This window comes from Callorhinus ursinus, unplaced genomic scaffold, assembly GCF_003265705.2.
Source record: "Callorhinus ursinus isolate GAN/ISIS: 27379988/994484 unplaced genomic scaffold, GSC_fseal_2.0 scaffold105, whole genome shotgun sequence".
In the NCBI taxonomy this organism is placed as follows: Eukaryota; Metazoa; Chordata; class Mammalia; order Carnivora; family Otariidae; genus Callorhinus; species Callorhinus ursinus.
The window spans coordinates 328,704-345,854 of record NW_027397167.1 but is presented as its reverse complement, the minus strand read 5'-3'; the positions used below and the strand labels follow the sequence as shown (position 1 = coordinate 345,854).

The window sequence follows — 17,151 nt, the reverse complement described above, 5'->3', positions numbered from 1 at the left end:
CTGGGGGAGGAGGATAGGCAGGAGCATAAGAACTCCCACAGGCTCTCCTCTCACTCCCCGCCCCAAAGCCCCCTCCCCCAGGCCTACCTAATTCTCTTGGGGCCGATCTGTGCCGTGTCTTCCTCCCAGGCCAAGGTCAGAGCAGACTGGGCCTGACTCCCAGGGCTACGGGCAGCAAAGAGGGAGCAGAGGGCCTCGAGGGAGGGCCATGTCCCGGGATGCCCCTGCCCTCTGTCTCAGCCATCAGGTTACCTGGCCAGGGGCTCAGTCTGCTGGGCTGCTTGAGGGGTCCCTCTGAGTTCCGGCTGTACCCCAACTTCCGTAGGCAGAAGAGCTCCAGAACCCATTGATGATGTTGATGAGGATGGTACAGCAAGAGGATTGAGGGGAGCTGCTGGGGCCGGGGATGTCTCCCCCTCAAGTGCATGGGTGACAGGGGAAGGAAGTACTCTGGGGGCATCTGGATCACTGCTGAAAAGAGAAGAAAGAGGAGGGCATTATCTCCCTGAGCTCTCAGCTAGCCTTCAACCCAACCCTAGCCCCTAAATTGCAAAGATCTCAAACTCAGAACAACCCTACCCGTACCCCAGGATTTCTGTTTACACCTGCTTTCAGCTTTCATTCTCCTCTAAGCCTAACTTCATCCCCTTTCTCCAATTGAAAATGTCCAATTCTTTCTGCCTTCCCCACCAATAAGCCTTTCCCTTGAGTCTGGAAAGCTTGGGATCCCTGACCAGCTGCTCCCTCCCTCCTGCTCTGTTCAACATCTTCCCACAACCCCAACTTGCTCATCTGGGGAGGAGCTGTAGGTCCATGGGCTGGCATCACTGAGCATCTCCTCTTCATCCTCATCTTCCTCCTCCCTCTCTTCTCCTGGGGTTGGGAAGGTCTCCAGTAGGGGTACCACTTCCCTGCTGGACCAAGGAAGGGAAGCCTCAGGCTCTGCTCCCTCACCTGCCTGTTCACCCGAGTCTATCCTTTCCCTCCCACTCCCAACCTCACCTGGGCAACCTGGCCTCCTGAGTCCTCTCATCATGCTCAGATTCCAAACCTGTTGGCACAGGTAGGGTCAAAGGGGAAGGAACTCTGGGCTCGGGGGATGAGGACAGGTATACTTCTAAGGTCTGAAGTGGTGGGAGGACTCTGGGGAAGAAGGAGGAGGGTGCAGATGCTACTGGGATGGGAAGGGGTATTTTACTTTAGAGATGATACATTCACATGGTTCAAAAAACAAAAGTATAAAAAGGTACACTTTGAAAAGACTCTTTTTCCAATATTGTCCCCCAATCACCTAGTTCTTCCCACAGAGAACCTGGTTTCCTACATGCCCTTCCAGAGATATTTTACATATTCATAAATAAATAATATATATATGTGTATATATGTGTGTATCTCCTTATTTTTCCACCAATGGTAACACAACGTACATCTTATTCTGTATTTTGCTTTTTAGGCCTAAAACCATATTTGAGGAAAAAAAAATATATATATATATATTTGAGGATAATTTTTAGAAAATGGAGTTCTAAGCTACAGAGAGGGAGCCATTTTCCCTCGCTTTTCTTCACAACTCTTCTTTCCTGCAGCCTACCTGCAGGCTCCAGCCCGCTCCTGGCCTCCTGGCACCAGCTTCTCTGGGCAGTATTTGGACAGGACACTGGCTTGGGCTCCTCTGGAGATATGGAGCCTGAAGAGGGGCCCCAGGAGAAGGTGTGGCCTGCAGAGCACTCCCACACAAGCCCCCCATCTTGGCCCCCGGGCCCCCGAAGCCCCGGCACCAGGCTGCACTCTCGGCTGTGGGCATGAGACAGGAGCACCAGATACTGCAGACCCTTGGGGGGCAAAGGCTCAGGACCTGAAGTGGTGAAGGCAACAGTCAGGGCAAGCTGGGAAGCCGCCTACTCTCACCCTGGGACCACACCCTCACAGCCCTGTCCCCCAACCCCCTGGGCAAGGCCAGTCCCTAGTTCAGTTTACCATTCTTCAGAGCCCAGAACCCCCAAGGTCCTGAAACATCGCTCTCTTGTCCACAGGCTGCCCCCATCAAACTACCTTGGGCTCTCCAACTACCCCACCTTTTTCCAAACTCACTCAGGGTCCCCTCTGATCCAGTCCCCTTCAGGAGGGTGCTTCTGGGTCACATCACTCCCTGTTGCCCCTCTTCCCTCCCTGGCTCCTGAACCCCAACCTCTAGTTATTTCCTACCTACCCGCACAGAGCACACAGCCTGAAGAAGTGTACCTGCGAGGGGAAAGAGGGGGGTGGGGGAGAGGGGAGGCAGTTTAGGTAGGAATCCAGGCCAACTGCCCTCAGCTCTCAGCACTCACACACTTTCGGACCCCCTATTCTCTGGAGACCAAGAGGAGGGCAAGGGACCCAGAGAGCCCACAAATCACACAGGCTGTTCTGCTGAAATGAGACACCCCTGGGTCAGGGGGCCCGCACCTGACCCAGGGAGGGGACTGGGTGTTGCAACCTGGGGGTGCCCTCCCCTAGAGCCCCGCCCCGGCCCCTAACCGGTCCAACAGGAACTTAGCGAGCTGCGAGTGCAGGGAGAAGCCCAGCCGCTCCTTGAGGAGGCACCACTGCTCCATGTGGCCGCCCAGGCGGATGCGGCACTTGCTGCGGCGCGCGTCCAGCTGCCGCCGCTTCTCCTGCCGCCTTCGAGATGCGTCCACCGGGGAGGAAGCCATGGGCACCAGGACCTACAGGGTGGAGGAGACACGCGTCTGGGCGGACCTCATCTCGGGCCCGAGACCCTGACTCTACCCGCCGCTGGGGCCTCAGTTTCCTCATCGGTGAACTGGGAGCAAGACTAAGTCATTTCAGTAGCATCCGCTGCCTCTGGGCCCACACCACCCCAGCTTACGTTACAGGGCAGTAGCGCTGTGGAGGGGGAGGTAGGGAGACAGGTCAAAGTCAGAACAATGGCCCGACCCCGAGCATACTGAAGTGTAGAAACGCGAGCTGTGGGGAAGGGGCGTGAAGCTCTCACGGAGAAATTTCAACTGGGGCTGGGCGAGGGGTAGGTAACAATTTCACCTTGAAGACAGCATAGGCCTTTACTGCCTTTACTGGTTGACGGGGGAAGGGGAGGTGGTGTCTACTGGGGACGCTTTTCATAGCGGGGTGAAGGTGGGTGGGACTGGGGTCTGGAGGGCGCTCCCACCCCGTCTCAGGCCGCCCCACTTAACGCTCACTATGCGTAGGACAGGCCAATTCCAAGGGCAGCTCCCAGGCCACCGGGAGCGCCCGCCGCGGTCCACCCCACCCGGCCTTACCTGCGAGCCCCCACCCGCCCTCAGCCCGACTGCGCCTGCGCCTCCTCCCGCCTCGCGCGCAGGCCTGGAGAGCGGCGGGAGGATGAGGGCCCACCTCTTGCGCACTGCGGCCGTTTCTCTTTTAAGAGGAACCCGTCCCCCTCCGCCTCGGTGGCTCCAGTCCGGAACAGGGGCCCGGACTGCTGGGAGGGGACAGACCGAGGCTGGCGGCGCGCGTCTGCGCACTGGCCGCTGAGCGCACCGCCTGCCGGGAGGCGTAGTTCCCGCAGGAATTGCCCAGGCGTGTCGCTGAGCTGCTGGGAAGCTAGGGAGCGGTGGCTTCTGTTCGCAAGTCCCTGCGCTTGATGGGGAAATGTATAGAGCCAAACCCTACCCCTGTGTGCCAACCCCAGCCCCTCCAGCCTGCTCAGAGATGTCGCCTCCACAACGGTCCCTATTGTGATGGGTATGAAGCAGGGCACAGGTTGTGATGAGGACTGGGTATTATATGTAAGTGAGGAATCACTAAATCCTACACCTGAAACCAATATTACTCTGTATGTTCACTAACTGCAAGTTACATAAAAACCTGGAAGAAAAAAAATAATAAATCCATGGGACAATTAGATCACTCAAGAAGAGATAAAAGAGAGTATTTGTAACGACCCTATAACGGTCCCTACTTCATCAACAATTTCTCCCTCTCAATTGCCACCGACGTGCAAACACGTGTGCAGAATCAGCCACCTCAAAAACCAACTAGACACCTCTCTAGAACCATCCAGCTGTGGACCCTTCCCTCTGAGGCATCAAAAGTCTTCTGAAACGTTGCCTAGATTTGCTGGGGACTCCTCTTCACTTCCCATTCTCTCTTCAAATGACTCCAGAGAAGCTCTCCTCTCCATCAAGCCTCTGGAATGGTGCTTCTCAAAGTCACTTGCTGCGACCTTTCGGCCTTCAGAGCAACATCTGACAATGTAGATCTTTCCCTCCATACTCCTCTTCCCCAAACCCCAATGGCTTCTGTGACTTCACACTTTCCTGTTTTTCTGCCTTCCTCATTCGCTCCTCCTTTCCTTTGTTGGAACCTCAACCACTGTACCCCCAAAATATAGAGTCCCCATGGATTGGAATCAAGACCAAATACTCTCTTTTATCTCTTCTTGAGTGATCTAATTGTCCCATGGATTTATTATTTTTTTTCTTCCAGGTTTTTATGTAACTTGCAGTTAGTGAACATACAGAGTAATATTGGTTTCAGGTGTAGGATTTAGTGATTCCTCACTTACATATAATACCCAGTCCTCATCACAACCTGTGCCCTGCTTCATACCCATCACTTATTTAACCCATCCCCCACACCCAACTACCCTCCAGCAACCCTCAGTTCATTCTCTATAGTTAGGAGTTAGCTTTGTGGCTCCTGGGTGGCTCCAGTCATGATCGGGGGGTCCTGGGATGGAGCCCCCCACACCCTGGGGCTCATTGCTCAGTGGGGAGTCTACTTCTCCCTCTGCCCTCCCCCCACTCGTGTGTGCTCGCTCTCTCTCAAATAAATAAGTAAATTTTTTTTGAAAAAGAGTCTGGGCACCTGAGTGGCTCAGTTGGTTGGGCATCTGCCCTTGGCTGGGGTCATGATCCCAGACTCCCCAGGTGGAGTCCCACATCAGGCTCCCTGTTCAGCAGGGAGTCTGCTTCTCCCTCTGCCCTTCACCCTGCTTGTGCTTTCTCTTGCTCCCTCTAAAAAAAAAAAGAGTCTGTTCTTCCTCACTTTTTTTTTCTTCTCCCTACCTGTTAGTTTTCTTAAATTCCACATATGAGGGAAATGATATGATGAGATTTGTCTTTCTCCGACTGATTTATTTCACTTAGCATAATATACTCTAGCTCCATCCTGTTGTTGCAAATGGCAAGATTTCATTCTTTTTGATGGCTGAGTAATATCTATATATAGATATATATATCACATCTTCTTTACTCATTTTATCCCTTTGTTAGTAGATGAACATATGAACATTTGGTCTCTTTCCATAATTTGACTATTGTGTACATTGCTGCTATAAACATCCGGGCGCATGTACCCCTTCAAATCAGTATCTTTGTATCCTTTGAGTAAATACCCAGTAGTGCAATTGCTGGATCATAGGGTATTACTATTTTTACTATTTGAGGAACTTCCATACTGTTTTCCAGAGTGACTGCACCAGCTTGCATTCCCACCAACAGTGAAAGACGTTCCCCTTTCTCCACAACCTCACCAACATCTCTTGTTTCTTGTGTTGTTAATTTTTCCCATTACAGCAATGTGAGGTGGTATCTCATCATGATTTTGATTTGTATTTCCCTGATGATGAATGATGTTGAACATCTTTTCATGTGTCTGTTAGCCATCTGGATGTCTTCTTTAGAAAAATGTCTATTCATGTCTTCTGCCTATTACTTAACTGGATTATTTGTTTTTTGGGTATTGAGTTTAATAAGTTCTTTATATATTTTGGACAGTAACCCTTTTATCTGATATATCATTTGCAATTATCTTCTCCCATTCCACAGGCTGCCTTTTAGTTTTGATTGTTTCCTTCACTGTGCAGAAGCTTTTTGTCTTGATTTAGTGAACTGCGGGGAAGCGGGGGAGCGGTGGCTTCTGTTTATTTTTGCTGTTGTTTCCCTTGCCTCTGGAAACGTGTCTACTAAGAATTTGCTACTCCTTAGGTCAAAGAGGTGTTCCCAGTGTTCTCCAGGATTCTGAGGGTTTCCTGTCTCACATTTAGGTCTTCCATCCATTTTGAGCTTATTTTTGTGTATGGTGTAAGAAAGTGATCCAGTTTCATTCTTCTGCATGTGGCTGTCCAATTTTCCCAGCACCACATTTTGAAGAGACTGTCTTTTTTCCATCAGATATCCTTTCCTGCTTTGTCAAAGATTAGTTGATCATATAGTTGTGGGTCCATTTCTGAGTTGTCTATTCTATTCCATCAATCGATGTGTCTGTTTTGCAGTCAGTACCATACTGTCTTGATGACTACAGCTTTGTAATATAGCTTGAATTCGGAATCCTCATGCATCCAGCTTTGATTTCCTTTTTTGAGATTGCTTTGTTATTTGGGGTCTTTTGTGGTTCCATACAAATTTTAGGATTGTTTGTTCTAGCAATTTGAAAAATACTCTTGGTATTTTGATAGGGATTGTGTTAAATGTGTAGATTGCTTTGGGTAATATAGACATTTTATATTATTTTCTTGGTATGCAATTAGCCAACATATAGTACATTATTAGCTTTTGGTGTAGTGTTCAATGATTCATTAGTTGCGTATTAACACCCAGTACTCATCACATCGTATGCTCTCCTTAATGCCCACCACCCGATTACCCCCTCCCCCCACCCCACCCCTCCAGCAACCCTCAGTTTGTTTCCTGGATTCAGGAGTTTCTCATGGTTTGTCTCACTTGTTGATTTCTCCCCATTTAGTTTCCCCTCCCTTCCCCTATGATCCTCTGTGCTATTTCTTCTATTCCACATATGAGTGAAACAATATAATAATTGTCTTTCTCTGATTATTTCACTTAGCATGATACCCTCCAGTACCATCCATGTCGATGTAAATGGTAGGTATTCATCCTTTCTGAAGGCTGAGTAATATTCCATTGTAAATATGTACATCTTCTTTATCTATTCATCTGTTGAAGGGCATCTTGACTCCTTCCACAGTTTGGTTATTATAGACATTGCTGTTATGAACATAGGGGCAGGTGCCCCTTCTTTTCACTACATCTGTATCTTCAGGTAAATACCCAGTAGTGCAATTGCAGGGTCATAGGGTAGCTCTATTTTTAACATCTTGAGGCACCTCCATACTGTTTTGCAGAGTAGCTGTACCAGCTTGCATTCCCACCAACTGTGTCAGAGGGTCCCCTTCTCCACATCCTTGCCAACATTTGTTGTTCCCTGTCTTGTTAATTTTAGCCATTCTGACTGGCATGAGGTGGTATCTCATTATGGTTTTGGTTTGTATTTCCCTGATGACAAGTGATGTGGAGCATTTTTTCATGTGTCTGTTGGCCATTGGGGTGTCTTCTTTGGAGAAGTGTCTGTTCATGTATTCTGCCCATTTCTTGACTGGATCGCTTTGCTTCTTTGCTTTTTGGGTGTTGAGTTTGATAATTTCTTTATACATCTTGGATACCAGCCCTTTATCTGTAGTGTCATTTGCAAATATCTTCCCCATTCTGTGGGTTGCCTCTTAGTTTTGTTGACTGTTTCCTTTGCTGTGCAGAAGCCTTTTATCTTGGTGACATCCTAAATGTTCATTTTTGCTCTTTTAGGATGGAATGTTCTACATAGGTCTGTTAAATCCTTCCGCAGAGTCCCTGTGTTTATGGTGGGGGATGGGGGAGGAAAATGGCCACTGCCAGCTCCCTTGTTTTCAGAGAAATCCCCCAACATGCTCCAAAATTATTACAAATAGGTCTGTCTCCCATTTGTCCCCTGGCACTGTGTGAACTGCCATTTTTACGTTGCCTTCCATGTGGACTGCTATCTCTTTAAGGGGTGCAACCCAGCTATCACTCACACTCCTGGCCGACCCTGTCAGCAGATTTTTAAAGCTCCAGCCTCCAAGTCCCAACTGTTTTTACAAACTCATGGATTTCAGCCCCTCTGGTTTTTAAAGCCAAGTTTTATGGGGTTTAGTATTACCCATGCGAGCTCCGTGATGGGAAGGCCCATTTCTCTGTCCTCTCCATGTGTGCCCTCCTGGGGGCAGTCTCCCTCCACCTTTCTGACCTTCCTAACCTATGAGATGCAGCTTCTTCTCCATATTTAGTTGTGGAGTTTGTTCTGTCAGTCTTTGGATCACTTCCTGGTTTATTGACTTGGATGTGGAAGATCTCCAGTTGTAAACGTGGGATGGGATGAGCTTAGGGTCCTCCTACTCTGCCATATTCCCAAGCTCCTGATTTGTAACTCTGTGTTAAAACATATATAGCCCTGACTGGAGCACTCTCTTCTTTGTGAAGATTATGTATCCTGATACAATTCAAGTCCTTGGGCTCAAATAAAAGTCTCTTCCTTTTTTTTTTCTTTTAAAGGTTTTATTTATTTGTCAGAGAGAGAGACAAGGAGAGAGCACAAGCAGGGAGAGCAACAGGCAGAGGGAGAAGCAGGCTCCCGGCTGAGCAAGGAACCTGATGCCGGACTCAAACCCAGGACCCTGAGATCATCACCTAAGTGGAAGCCAGACACATAACCACTGAGCCACCTAGGCATCCCTCTTCCTTCTTTTTTTTTTTTTTAAGAAATTCTACAAGGTTTGTTCATTTTGTGTTGACAACAATGAATCCTGTTGGCTCCACCTTCAAAATGTATCCAGAATTCAACTGTCTCTCACTACTTGGCTTGCTGCCACCCAGTTTAGTCAAGGGGCTTTGTAGTAGCCTCTCAATTGCTCTGTCTGCTTCACTCTTGCCCTCTTAATGTCGACTCTCCATAGGACAGCCAGGGCATCCTTGGACAGCAGGCCATATCTTACCACAGCTCAGCTCAATGCTGTCCTCTTCACTGGTGTCATTCTGCACACTGGTATCAGTCCCTCTCAGTTCCAGCCATACTGTTTTTTGGCTTTCCTTTTGGCCTTTGTATTTGCTCTTCCCTCTCCCTGAAGCCCTCTGGCCCCAGATATTTTACCTGGTTTCTCCCTGACTCTGCAAATTTCTACTCAAAAGGCACATCCTGAGAGGCCTTCCTCATCACCTGCATCTCTCTCTACCTTTCTTTCCCTGCTTTATTTTTTGTCACAGTACTTATCACTCCCAACATATAATAATTTTGTTTATTCTAGGTCTTTCTCTACTGGAATGTAAGCTTCTTAAGAATTGATACTTTGTTTCTTTCTCTGCTGCATCCAGCAGCTTAGGTAGAGGAGGGCTTTCTCTGGGCATGGCAGTGGGAGTGAAGACAAATCAAGCATGTTGAGGAAAGGCAGCTAGCTCACTGGGGCACGTGGGAGACTATGAAGTGGGGTCAAGCTGGCCAAAAGGTCATGAAGGCCAAGTAGGCTACCAGAGACGTTGGATATTATCATAAGCATTATAGAAAACCCTATTCCTTGTCTCCAGATGCTCATGTCCTCCCTTCAGTCAGGGGCTCAATATGATAAGAAACAATTATCCAAAAGTTGTAAATAGATAATATAGATAACTAGTGACAAACACTCTCCCTGACTCAACTTTACTTAGGCTCCTCTTGTCACTGGCCTGACCCCCTGAACTGAGCACATTTCTAGTAGAAGCTTTTGCTTAACTGTCAATCTTTCTAATGGAAACTAAACTCCTAGAAGTTTTTGTGTAGCTATCAGTCTTACCTTTTAGAAACAAGCTAACAAACTACTGGACCAGAAAAAGAAACATTTGAGGGAGAGCCTGCCCAGATGAATCAGAAAGTGCCAGGAGTGACCAACAGTGACTTCGGCCTCATTATAATGTTAAAATCCCCTTCTGAATATTCATCCCACGCCCTAAAGGAGCCTGTGTTTCCTCCTTTGGGGAGACACAGCTTTGGAAATTATTCCCTGTGATCTCCTTATTTGTACAAATAAAGATGGCCTTGTACAGCAACTCCACCTGGTAAAATCTCTGTCTGTAACTCGCTGAGGAGCAGGCCCATTTTGATTCAATACTTTGAGCCCTTTTTTCAACTAGGCCTCGACCTTGGGCTTCCATGTCCATCCTTGCAGAGTCTAAATTTTTTTTAAAGGTACAGTGGTATTTACTCCAAAGACACAGATGTAGTAAAAAGAAGGGGCACATGCACCCCAATGTTCATAGCAGCAATGTCCACAATAGCCAAACTGGAAGGAGCCGAGATGCCCTTCAACAGATGAATGGATAAAAAAGATGTGGTCCATATATACAATGGAATATTACTCAGCCATCAGAAAGGATGAATACCCAACTTTTACATCCACATGGATGGGACTGGAGCGGATTATGCTAAGTGAAATAAGTCAGAGAAAAACAATTATCATATGGTTTCACTCCTATGTGGAACATAAGGAATAGCGTGGAGGACCACAGGGGAAGGAAGGGAAGACTGAAGGGGAAGAAATCAGAGAGGGAAACAAACCATAAGAGACTCTTAACTATAGGAAACAAACAGAGGGTTCATGAAAGGGAGGTGGGTGGAGGGATGGGGTAACTGGATGATGGGCATTAAGGAGGGCACGTGATGTGATGAGTACTGGGTGTTACACGCAACTAATGAATCATTGAACACTACACCAAAAACTAATGATGTACTGTATGTTGGCTAATTGAATTTAAATTAAAAAAAAAGAAAAAGAAATAAACAAAGGTAAAGTGGGTATTTTATTTATTTGTACTTAAACCTATAAACCTACGAGTCAAACTGGTACTATTATCGTGAAGCATTAAAATACAAAACCTCGGGGCACCTGGGTGGCTCAGTCAGTTAAGCATCTGCCTTCAGCCGAGGTCATGATCCCAGGATCCAGGGATGGGGTCTGGAGATCGGGCCCTGGATCAGGCTCCCCGCTCCCTGCTCCCTGCTTGGCAGGGTAACTGCCTCTCCCTCTGCCCCTAACCCCTGCTCATGCTCTCTCTCACACTCTCTCTTTCAAACAAATAAAATCTTAAAAAAAAAAAATACAAAACCTCTTTCTACAAATACTAGAATAATGAACAAATCAGGAACTGTAGTAAAACAGCACGAGGGGCAGAGGAAATCAAAGAAGCACATTATAGCTTAACTCTTCACCATAACAACTGAGATTGTCAACAAGTAAAGCCTCTCAATCTTAGAAAATACGGGTAATCCTTCATCACACATCTCTGTGTTTTTACTTCCTATTTTATTTTTTTTAATTCAAGTTACTTAACATATAGTGTAGTATTGGTTTCAGGAGAATTTAGTGATCCATCACTTCCTATTCTTGAGGTTAGATTCTAGAACCTAAAAGTATTCAAGCTAGTATTATATCTGGTTATCTCTAGCAAGAAACATCTTTTATCATGATGTCCATAGCAGTCAATGCTACTGAAACCTCTTTGATTAGACTCCAATCAAACCCCCTCAACTGATATGATAAGCATAAAGAGAAACAGTATCAAGGCAGAGATACAGGACCCTAAAAGACAAATCCTAGAAGAAGCAATACAGCCACTGCCCAAATTGAGATTGAATAATACGCTCATTGCCACACATCTTCAGGCTGTATGTTCAGAGTACTTTGGGGAAAAAAATCCATCATTTGCTGAGTACTAAAGTACTGGGCAGTTTGCTTTTTTACACTATGGCTTTCCCCGGTAGTTTCGAAGATCAAATTGTTGACAGAATTTTGCTGGAACTGGATCTGGGGCTGCAGGGGTTCTTCTCCACAGCTGTGGAGCTGACTGTTCAGGACTCTTTGCTCCAAGATTGACTTTTCCAGGTCTAGTTGCTCCACTTTGGGTTATTTCAGGTCTGGCTGCTCCATATTGGAAGGTTTCCAGAAGTGTTCATCAGGAATCCCTAGTGATAAGAAGAGAAGCCTGGATATTCCCTAGTTGCTGAGCTATTCTGAGTGACACTGTTACTATTCTTTGGCCAGTTGTTTTCCTGCTACCTCTTATATTTCATTCTCTGGTTCTGGAACCAGGTCTTAACCTGTTTATAGCTAAGGTTCAGAAAGTTAGAAAGTTCTCATATCTGCTGGAAACTGAGGTATTTGTCTCTGAAATCTGTCATTGAGTACATATAGCTGGGTCCAAGAGAATATGGTTCTGGTTTTCTGTTTCTTGCCCTGGACTGTATCTTCTTCACTGTGCTCTCCTCTACAGAAGTGGGTAGTAGTTTTACTCTGGGACTGGTGAAAGAATCAGAGCTGTCCTGAGTAAACAGATCCATGGAGGAAGGAAGAGGAGAGAGGGTCTCCATGTAGGGTGTCTCAGCAGATGACATTTGCAAGAATGCACAATATTCTTCAGGCCCATAAATCTCAGGCATTGAAGTGTCCCTAGAATTGGGTGCTTTGGGGCAAGGTGGGCACTGGGGCTAAACTGGATCCACACTCATTGCAAGGCCATTGTAATGCAAAAGGTACCTGCCTGGTTGTCCAGACTGGGTGGGGAACAGTTTCCTGGGGCCACAGAACCTTAGTTGCCTACAGCCTTGGAGTCTAATTTTAATCATCATCATCATCATCATCATAAGAAACTGATAGTCTAATTTTAATAATCCGAATGTTAATAATCCTGACAGGTCAGTATCTAGAATTCCTCCCCCCTTGATATCTAATCACTCTCCATATCTAATCAAATTCCTCATCCCCCACCATCCCCAGGTAATATCTCATGACTGGCCTGCCTTTAGCAGAAATCCTATTAGCAAGAATCTCTCTACTCTTGTCTCTTCTCAATCATTTTCCATCCACTGATCCTTATCCTGCTCCTTGACTATAAATCCTTGCTGGTCCTTGCTATATTTAGAACTAAGCCCAGTTCTATATGAGGTTTCATATCCCCTACTGCAATAGTTCCTGAATAAAATCTGTTTTTACCACTTAACTACTGTCCAGCTCTTGTCCTCTTGCATGCTAGGTGTCCTAACAGTGGAGTGCTTAGCCTTGTCTAGCACACCTTTCGGGGATTTCAATCAAACCTTTGATTGACTTGGCTATTTTATAATTTTGCAGGTATAGAGGTTAAGTTGTAGAAAAGTGATAGCAATGCAAAAGGTTTCTGTTTGAGAGCAAGGCCAGAGATTCCTGTTTATAGCAATACAAATAAAATTTGTCAAGAGATGTCCCTGATTTCTTTCTGGTAAAAGAAATGTATATACCCCAAAGTAGAAATCATAACTTTAAGCACCATAGTTTATTACCTATCCTTAGGATATTAACCTCCCTTCCATCTGTTAGCAATCTTTTTTCAGCATTCCTTTATTTAAAAAAAAAACCTCTTCAAAATCTCCTTTGAATTGGTTATAACATCATTTAGTGCCCCTCATTAATGAAATGAATAAAATCTTGACACCTATGCATCAAATATTTGCATGAGTCATGTGTTTTACTTTTTAAGAAATTATTTTAGCAAATGTCACCTCAGCAGGCCTTACTTGACCACCCCAGTCTAAAAATACAACTTGCTATCTCACTGTCCTACTTTTTTTCCTACAGCCTGTATATTTGTTTGTGCAGATTGTTCCCCTCACTAGCAGTCAGTTTTCCGGGGAGGGGGGGCAGGGAGCTTCTGTGTTTGTTCATTGCTATACTTTCAGTGGAGCCTCAGTACTCAGCGAATGAATGAATGAGTGAGTCTGGAGCAGAGGAGCTGCGCCTTCCCACTGGTTGCTAAAGCACACTAGCGGTCTCTGCACTCTCATGTTAACTGTTCCCCTAAATTCTTTTCCTACTAGGCCTGACTTTTGGACTTCCATGTTTGTCTCTGCATCGTTCAATTTTAGCAAGATTCCTGCCGAATAAGGTTAGCCAGACTCTCCCATCCTTGATATCTGATCAACCTGGATATCTAATGGGGTCCCTCATCCTCCACCACCCCCAAGAATCCTGTCAGGCCGTTTGAGATAGAATCCCCCCCTTACCCTTGATGATGTTTTCTCTTACTAATTTTCCATTCACTGACCCCCCCCCATCTGGTTCCTTAGCTATAAAATTTCACTTTTCTTTGTTGTGTTCCTATCGAGTCCAATCTCTCTCCCCCCACTTGAAGACCCCACTGCAGTGGTCCCTACACCTATCCTCATAGCCGCCCTTAGAGAAAGTCTTCCTTACAGTACTTTAACAAGTGTCATGAATGAGTAACTTTTTCCTTAATAGTCAGAATAATCGTTTTCTTGAACACCGTTTCCCCATTATCTCCAATCACAGCTGTGCTACACGGCAAAGGAGGAGGGGCGGATCTGGAAGGACGGATGGGTGGGTGTGCCCGGAACAGTAAGGCAGAAATACCGAACAATAATGAAAAGAGCAACAGCAGCGACTGCTTGCCACTTACTCTGTGGCGAATGTATTTCCACGCGCTTTCCCTGTATTAACGGGCCAGAGTTTCACCCACGAGGGCCGCGGGCGAGTGGCGGCACCCGGCGTCGGGCTGTGGCAGGCTCTCTCCTCGCCTCCGCCACTGTAGTTTCCGGCCTTCGCCGAGTCCGACGCCTGCGCGGTGGTCACCAATCCTGTTTGTTTTCCAAGGGGTTTGCGCTTGCCTCTCGTTTGACTAAATTTTCCGCCGAGAAGACAAAGGTTGGACGGTTCCGGGCGCATAACAGACGCGGCATTCTTCAGAATGGGAGGCCTGATAGAGTGGTTTTTAAAAATCCCAGGAGTTAGTTCTGCCACTGGCTCTGCAACCTTGGCTAAGTTATATAACCAGCCGGTTCCTCTGTCTTGTTGGGGGATTCCTATGAAGAGTATGTGAGTTTGTATAATATTGGTAAATCACTCAGAATAGTGCTTGGCACAGAAGGGCTCAATAGATGCTAATTATTACCCTTAGTGTTTTTACTAGGCTTAAGTTAAATGATATTATGCATGTACAATGTCTAGTAGAGTATCTGGCATTTATTAAGTGCTCAGTAAATGCTAGTGGATCTAATTTAAATATTCAGTTGCCAGTATGTCTGAAGAGACTGTGTCTTTGGATCTCTGCATTTGTCATATCTTTAGTGAATTTGTTTTAGGACATGAGGAAAAATATTTCTAGTTTCTATATTGGCTTTTCTTAATAGGTTACAAGTTACAAAGTTACAGAAATTTGGATGTGTAATTATTTTCTCATTTCTAAGTTTAGGTGATTCGTTAGTCCACTGTCCTCAAGTTTATGTTTATTTTTATTAGTAAAAAGTATAGATCTTCTACTACTACCATAATTTAGCATAGTAATTTTTTTTTTACAAGGCCTGTCTCTAATCTTTCTTCTTTTTTTTGCTATCTCCTTATAGGCTTGTGGAATCTTGCTTCTCTCTTTTCCAACCTTTGTTTATTTGTGTTGATGCCCTTTGCCTTTTTCTTTCTGGAATCAGAAGGTTTTGCTGGCCTGAAAAAGGTAAGGGAACCATATTTTGGAATTAAACTTGTCAAATTAAGAAGTATACGTCATTCATGTTGAACTAGTAAAAGCAGGCTTGAGCCACCATTTGAAATACAAAAGTTTAATTAGTAATAATAACATCTTATTAATATTAATCATGTTGACAATAATATTAATAATAGTGCCTATTGAATGATTTTGTGTGCCCACAGGGAGGAGGAAGTCATCTTTTGGCCTTTGAATGTTTACTTGGTGGAATGTTTGTAGAGAATAAAGCTGATAAAATAGCCATTCTTCCTTTCCTAGGCTCTCTCGCATTTAGTTTAAAGCATGACATGAAATTCTCAAAATATTAAAACATATCTTGATGTAAAAGTTATTTTATATCTAGTATTTTCAGAAGAGTAGCATTTTATAAAATCAAACATGCCCTGGAGATAGTCAAATTCTCAAGATACTGTGAGTTACTGATCTTAGTGAATGTGGGAGGTTAGAAGTGAGCAAAACAGGAGACTTTGCAAGGGCATCTTAAACAATCAGTCCAGACTGTATCAGTGGTAATAACTTCATCTGTCTTTGAATATAACATTTTAAAGTGAAATGAACAATGTTTCTGTTTATAGCTTGTGGAGGTCTTTGCTATAAACATTTGGAATATAATGCAAAGATTTAAGTAGTTAATACTTTTTGGCAAAAATGAGTTCTAGGTTACAGTTTATTTATAGACACATTACACCTTTTTAGTTGTTAGTTCTATTCCTATTGTGATACATGAAGTGAAAGTATGCCTATGTATCTTATTGTTGAATAATACTGTAATGCCAGTTCCATAAATTTGGCAAGGGAAGCCATAAACTGTGAATTTATATGACTTTTTATTTCATATAACTTTTTGTAGGTACTTAGGAATGAAATTGTTTAGTTTCACATTTTGATAAGTCTTCTGATTTTAAACCTTAAGTGCAGCACTTTTTAGGTCTGTGTGTTGAAGGATGCTGGGAAAGAGTCACAGAGGTGATAAAGTATTGCTTTAGTGGATGCACCTTTTTGCTTTCTAGATAGTATTCCATACTTGAATAGTTTGAAGCTGAAAAACTCAGCGTTGATTTCATAGATAGTAAATGTACTGAGATCAGAATGGATGGTTGTATTTGGTAGTCAACCCTGACATTGAGAAAACTGGCTTTGGTATATTGGAAGTGTTTTTTATCATGATGTATTTGAATTATTTAAGTCATCTGTATAATGTGAAAGAATTGTGTAGTTTCAGTTTAAAAAGCTCTTTGAGTGTTTATGACTTCTTGAAGAAATTATAGGAGTTTTGCTGAATGGGATTTAATACAAACCTTCCTTTTGTAAGGAGAAAACTGAGGTCCAAATATATTAAATATTATTAAATTGTCTAAGGGCCATATATGTACAATTCCAGAACTGGTACTAAAACCTAGGGTCACTTTTAACCTTCCCAAAGTGGTTGTGATCTTCACACGTCAACACTGTGGAGTGTACTGAGGCCGCCCGAGGGGATGAGGTGGCCGAGGACCAGTGAGGCTGGAGCAGAGAAGAGGGCTACACGGCCTGCCGTGGGGGGAGGAAGCGGAGGGGACCGCTGAGCAGGTCCTGCCAGAAGGCAGGGGAGCAAGGGAAGTGTGGTTTTCTGGGAGCCAGAAGACAGAGTTTCTAGAAGAATGGAATGTAAAATACTGTGTTAAAGAGGGCTGGAAAGAACCTCAAGAAGAAGTGAGAGCATAGGAGACACTTGAGAAAGCGATTTCTGTATAATTTTAGAGCCAAAGCTTTTGATGGATATTCATTCATTCAACAGAGTTTTACTAAGCACCTACTAGAAAGT

General features: G+C 44.9%; 1 protein-coding gene and 1 pseudogene across 14 annotated transcripts in view; both read right to left on the bottom strand.

The window, feature by feature from the left end:
• ZNF692 (zinc finger protein 692) overlaps positions 1-17,151 on the bottom strand; it is a 37,477-nt gene that overhangs the window by 4,937 nt on the left and 15,389 nt on the right. The window contains exons 1-8 of one of the 14 annotated variants that reach the window (XM_025853197.2): positions 14,268-14,400; positions 2,518-2,705; positions 2,210-2,241; positions 1,592-1,855; positions 1,003-1,051; positions 789-914; positions 253-471; positions 88-165 (exon numbers count right to left, since the gene is read on the bottom strand). In XM_025853197.2, the coding sequence (XP_025708982.1) occupies positions 88-165; positions 253-471; positions 789-914; positions 1,003-1,051; positions 1,592-1,855; positions 2,210-2,241; positions 2,518-2,693 (944 nt within the window). In that variant the 5' untranslated portion in view covers positions 2,694-2,705; positions 14,268-14,400. Of the gene's footprint in view, positions 1-87; positions 166-252; positions 472-788; positions 1,052-1,591; positions 1,856-2,209; positions 2,242-2,517; positions 2,706-3,200; positions 3,221-3,281; positions 3,476-14,267; positions 14,446-17,151 lie in introns of those variants that run through there. The other 13 variants (XM_025853196.2, XM_025853199.2, XM_025853200.2 and 10 more) reach the window with 13 other exon arrangements.
• LOC112809834 (homeobox protein NANOG pseudogene) lies at positions 10,364-14,240 on the bottom strand (annotated as a pseudogene).